This window comes from Amia ocellicauda, chromosome 15 (genome assembly GCF_036373705.1).
Source record: "Amia ocellicauda isolate fAmiCal2 chromosome 15, fAmiCal2.hap1, whole genome shotgun sequence".
NCBI classification, from domain to species: Eukaryota; Metazoa; Chordata; class Actinopteri; order Amiiformes; family Amiidae; genus Amia; species Amia ocellicauda.
Window position 1 is genome coordinate 15,267,844 of NC_089864.1, and position 6,352 is coordinate 15,274,195.

The window sequence follows — 6,352 nt, forward strand, 5'->3', positions numbered from 1 at the left end:
GAGTCATTTGCAATCTGGATTAGTCATAAGCAGTTATGGCACTATTTCTTGATCATTGATTCCAAGCCAACAACAAACACCAGTACAAACAAGTAACACCAGGTTTTGCTCTGGACAGGAGTGGTTAAAGTCACTGTTTGAAAGGGTGGCTTTTCAATCAATTCATAGTTTTTTTACATAACATTTTCAATTAATAAATGCATAGCTGGACACTTTTTTTGAATTGTCATGTTAATTTATGGAGAATTGTATGCAAAGTCATGCTGGAGTGATTGTTTAAAGCAAGAATCATGTGTGGCAAACTTCAGCATTTGGTCAGAGGCACAAATAACCTGAAAAATCAGTTTTGAATTTAATGAAGGCATTAACTTCAGAATTGAGAACATGTTCTATACCTTTACTCACTAAAGAGCATCAACTCAGCAGAGAGACAAGCAGCTATGGAAAAATCTATTGCATCTTAGCCTTTGATCTGGCTGCACTGAGTTAATGGATTATGCTTTGGAAACTGTTCCAGGAGCAGTAGGGTAGATTTGCCTCATTGTGTCAAAAAAGAAGAAAATCAAGACAGAAAACAGGATACATTTCTTCACAGGGTCACAATCTGGAACAAACTCCCCAGCAATTTGTTTGAAGTGACAATTTGGGAACATTCAAAAATAGACTGGATAGGATCCTTGGATCACTTAGTTAGTCACTTAGTGGACACTAAAGGAGCACGGTGGGTCGAATGGCCTCCTCTCATTTGTAAACTTTCTAATGTTCTTATATGTCGGGTATTATGTACATTTAACTGTGTATATGTCTATGATAAAAGCTATTTATTGGTAATTGGAATTAGATAAACTAAACTGATTTTACAGTAGTTTGACGGTACATATTGTAATGGATACCCAGAAAAGCTTTGTACAAAAACACTGAGTTTTGCTCAAATAATCATCTTAGACTTATCCTATAAAAAAATACAATTTTAATATAGTACTAACCCTATTAATCTCAGCAGTATTATTTAAATCAGATCCATTAATTAGCTTTAGAAATCATAATAATACAAATAGCACTCTAATTTAGACAGCCTTGTGCATATCTGACCTCTTATCTGTTTCTGTGCAGATCAAAAGACTTTTGTAAACAAGATAGGGCCTTGCTATGGTATTTCTGTTTAATTAACTTGCTCATTCATTCGCTAATGCCAGCAGCTATGCAACCTGGCCTCCCTTTATTGTGCACTGTGAGATGAAACATTCACGACGAGTTCTTCCTATAACCACATTAAAAAAGAAAACTGATTTCCAAGGTTAGTCAAACAACAACAGTGTCAATTGTGGGGCCTTCAGCTCGACCAAGTGTTGGAAATAAAGAGATTGTTCAAAGGAATGCAGATATCAGTCCTTCCGATTCACTGAAGGCAGACTGGAAGTTAGATATGATTGATTACTTTGGTTTTAAACTGGCTTAATAATGTCAAGACATACTTTATGCATAAATTATTTCAGATAAATCTTTAATGTACACTGGGATAACCGATCACACCAGCTGAATACAGAGCTTAAATTGGTTTATACTTTCTCGATGTAAAGTAATGTATCATAGATTGCTGAGGCACAACAGGATTAAGAGTAGTTTTAATTCAATATGATGCTTTAAGGTGCATTTTACTAATTATGTTTTTTTCAACTGCAACTTCAAGACATAAAACTGGAACATTAGAATTATTTGAAAAAGTATGCAAACCCATTATCAGGACAGGGGTTTTTCAGTTGAGGTTGGTGTGTAGGTGGTTTGATGGGGTCCAGCTTCAGTTCAGTAAAGATAACATCTACACTAAAGTAAAAAGAAATCCTAGAGCAACCAAATTCACAGACAAGTTTTTGCTTTTGGTCTAGATCAAGTGTAAATGTTTTATTCAGACTAAAGGAAAAACACTCTGAAGTGTTTCTTGTTTACAACACAAGCTACAATAGTGTATCCTTTCTAAATATAGAAAAAGTGAAGATGGTACTGAAATCACAGTAAGGCTATTGATTACTTCTGCTTCACATTTGAAAATACAGACTTTGAATCTATAAATACTGGGATTTGTTAGCTGTGGAAAAAGCTCCTGCATTTCCAGAGACAAACAGCATTTTTATGAGACATCTGTGTTGTACATTGAGCACATTGCACATATTTTTCTGTCACTCATGCAAACTGATGTCAAAAGACTCAAAAAGTTGCTGACACTTAATATAATGCACAATTGTCAAAACAGTCTTTTACCCGTGGAGAACCAAATAATGACAGCATACAACCTAAACTGTCTCAACTGCCTTAATATAAGAAATATGACAGATTCTCCCAAAAAAAGCAATTGAGATTAAATTAATTTGGATAGTGGTGGAATTACAGCCTCTTGTAGTGGGGTGGACACTCAGTCCCTGCACAGTCTGATTAACAACACTATCAAATAATCTGGTAGTGGTTTAGGTACAGGTAGATTGAATTAGATAGTTGGTTGAATTAAAATCTTATCACACCTACAATGCATTACCATTTGGATTATTTGTTTGTATGGATTTTTTTACCTATACAAATAGGCCCATTGATACCGGAACTGAATGCATGCATATACGCATAAATACACAGATCTATTCTCCATATAATGTCTGATTCATATAGGGTTTCTGTAATTCACGTAATAATACAATCTAGAATGGCTAATTAAACGGCAACAGGGATTTCATTTTAAACTCAGGCATGCCTGGGAGACACTAGGTGATAATTTATGTGTGCTCTGTTATTCTACATTGCCTCAATTTTGCAATGAAAAAATCAACTGGCATGAGATAAAAATAATAAAGATGTTTTGTTTATTACATTCTTTGAATGCAAATATTGTAACGCGATATTTACTTTTAGTTGTAACAGAATACAATCTCAAATATCAGTATTTAATCAAAATTCACATCATTAACTCATTTGTCAGCTATTATTGTTATTAGAAAATTCTCATGCAAGGATTAATACGGTTTCAGCACATTAATTTGTATGATTATATAAAACAGGCAACTACCAACGCTAGAGATATGAAGAACATACATTAATTTAATAAAATGCACCCACCTTAAAGATGTGTTGCATTTTAGGTTACCTGGTTTTATGTTATAGAAGATATAATATATTTTTATAAAATTATAGGAACAGGGCTATACAATAAGTCAATATTTAATAAGTGAAATGTAAGTATTAGGGGTTTTATATTTAAAGACGTTTTTATTTAACAAGACCTACTTGGTTCGCTACTTGTGTTTTGCCTACCCTCTGTGGAAAAATACATTTGAAAGAAGTTTAAAGATGTAGATTGAGTCTATTCCACTGCAAACAGAAACCTCAGCAGCGGCTCAGCGTTTCCTCCGCGGCGACAGGGTTGTTGTCACAGGCGCTGGCCGCGGTGCTGAAGAGACGAAGTCCCTGGTCGAGTAGCGCAGATTTGGGCAGCTGTGCGCAGATTTCTGCAGAATCCTGCCGATCCCATTGGTGGAGCAGCGCAGACCCTCGCACAACAGCGGACATCTGCGCTACACCAAAGCGACCTTTGACTTCAACCCGATTGGAAGTGAGATTTTGATTGGCAATGGGAATCGCCATTGCAACTGATCAAAAAAGCCCAAACTTCGCTTCTTCCTGATTTGCCTTAACACTGGGCGGGATATCCTTCATGTCCATCTTAAAATAACATCCAATATAGGCTCATGTGAAATCCAAAGAATGGAATATATTTCATTGATATAGAAACGGTGCTCATTAATAATAAAACCATATACTACCATACCAACATATTATAGTCCACTCCAGCACATATTAGTCAATCTCAAAACCAAACTACCCAAACGACACGGCTGCATTTTCTATATTCAACACACATTAAATGTAGCCAAATAAATTATATATTTTTAAAATTTCATTGAATTACTGATCAAGCAACTCGGTTAAAGAGAGCAATATCGCGATTTGCACAGCTATAACATTAATAAGGTTGTTAGAATACCGCTCGAAGCCACGATACCAATCGATAAGCTTTTGCCCACCACCAGTAACCAAAATAAACACATGCCATGGAGGGGGTTGAGACGAAAATCATCCGACACTCAGTTGGCTCGGTATGAATGATGAACTCTTACCTGCAATCTTTAGGTGGAGCAGCACGTAAACAGCAGCCAGGAAGGCGCCTCTTCCCTGCATGTTTGTGTGCGTGTTCACTCCGTAACGCTCGCATTCAAAGCAGCTGTCAGAATGGCTCTTCCGCTGCGACCGTAGTATCAGCCGTGCGGTTATAGTCCCGGTTCACCTGGAGACGATTGCAATGATCCTAGGGCTGGTTGGTTTTGCAATGGCGATTCGTCTTTGCATCAGTCATCTCAATGTATTGTAGCCGATGCTGGCGCAGCTCCTTACAGTGCAGTGAAGGGACAGAACTGATGCATAATTAATATGGGGAAGTCTCCCGCTCCAGCGACATGCATTCAGAGATTCCTGCAAACTGCTTCCTGGATGGTTATACGTGCGTGTGCTCTTATTGCTTTAAAATAAAATACAAAAGTGCAGATTGGACTTCCCAGGAGACGCAACATCGTTAGATTGTAGATTGTGATGGAACTGTGTGTGTGTGTGCTCTACAATTGAGCCATGTATGTAAAGATATTGAGATTATTGTAATTGTCAAACTTGTTTTCCATGGCTTTCTAGAATGTGTGAAACACTGTTATTTGTACAATTGTAGGACAATTCTCTATGATTGCTAACAGCACCACTATGATGTTAATTTAGAAAACACATTCAGAGAGGTTGCCTTTTCTTTGCAAATTCAAGTTTTAATCACTGATTCCCACCAAAAAACTGAACTAATCAGTGGAAATAGTGCCCAAGATTAATTATATTTTTAAATAAAAATTAATTTAGCATATAAATACTGGCCAAATATTTTTTTAAAGATTACACAGTAGCTCTGTCAGAAGCCAGAAATTGATACAAATTGATCAAATAAAAATGAGATGTGAAATTACTTGGAATTCCCTTTTGTACCCAACTCTCTGTATATTTAGTACAATAGAATGCATAATTATTCATGGTGATACACTGCCTCCGGATTATGGGACGTTGATAGCATTTCTCCTCTGCAGCTCAGCGGTTCTTCAGTTTTATAGGTCATAGAAAAAAAAAAAGCATATTTTAAGAGCTTATAGAGCCAGTTATGTTGCAGATTGATTCTCTGCATAACGTCATGCAGCTATGCACAGTACCTGTCATTAAAATCAGTTAAGCCACACAAAATAAGATTGTTACACAGGCCTGACAACGACTAACATTTCATCCAAATTCAATTGCACATTAATGGTTTGTTGTAGATGCATTTCTCTGTGTTATCATAAGATCAAATTGACAGTGTAATTTATGGGTCCATCTCTAAGGCTAGCCTCAGCAAAGATTTCAGCTCAGACTTGCAAATCCCCTTGGGATTCATCTTGCTACCCAGTAACAACACTTCCCCAATATAGTCTGACAGAGTAGTTAGCCAATTAGCTCCTTCTACTCAATGTTCCATTTATATGGTGAATGTATTGGTAGAAATGAACACTACTGTACTGTACAGTACAATACTACTGAATGTGATTCAAAGTTAAATAAATGGCCATAGACATTTTCAAATATTTGAGACAATATATTCTGGACTGTTGCTTTAAGCTTGGTGATATAAATATACTGCATAGTTTATTTATTAGCTCTCCTCTACGAAGGGAAACGAAACATCCTGAGTACTTTATCATGATTTGTGGCATATATTCAGGTGGGTTTTAACACAATGCTCTCTGAGATTTTGCCATCTGTCTCACTTGGCAAACCTCATTAATCTTCATCTCTCTTTCTCCATCAATCCATGCTCACACCTTGGCAGTCGCAAAACAAATTTGCTTTTTGCTAATTTAAATTAATAACTCAAGCACAACTATGATGTCTCTGCTGCTCTGATACCTGCTTGACGTGTATCCAATATCGTTCCCCACAAATACTCTATTGCTGGCAGTTGCTTTTAGTTTTATTGCTACATTGTGAGCACAAGCCATATCATATCATTAACTTAATTGCATCTCAGTGTTAGAGCAATACCAACAAAAGGTATTGCAGATCGCGACAACCCTGAAAATAGCTTTGCCATTGTGTTTTCCAAGAGCATGCATGCTTTTTGTGTGTAATAGAACTTTTGAAAGGGGAAAAGGGCTTCTTGTAAAGGTTTCTAAAGTATAAATAAAGCATCTAAAGGCTTTCGTGGCTGTACCCGTCTGTTTAGTTCACTCTGACCTACTTTAGTCAACAG

At 36.6% G+C, this 6,352-nt stretch overlaps 1 protein-coding gene across 2 annotated transcripts in view; it reads right to left on the minus strand.

Moving 5' to 3' along the window:
* The window catches only part of ptprr (protein tyrosine phosphatase receptor type R), a 62,329-nt gene extending 57,586 nt beyond the window's left edge, over positions 1-4,743 (minus strand). Inside the window, exon 1 of one of the 2 annotated variants that reach the window (XM_066723686.1) lies at positions 4,161-4,743. In XM_066723686.1, the coding sequence (XP_066579783.1) occupies positions 4,161-4,221 (61 nt within the window). In that variant the 5' untranslated portion in view covers positions 4,222-4,743. The remainder of the gene's footprint in view (positions 1-4,160) is intronic. The other variant, XM_066723687.1, reaches the window with a different exon arrangement.
* Between the last annotated feature and the right edge of the window lie 1,609 nt (positions 4,744-6,352).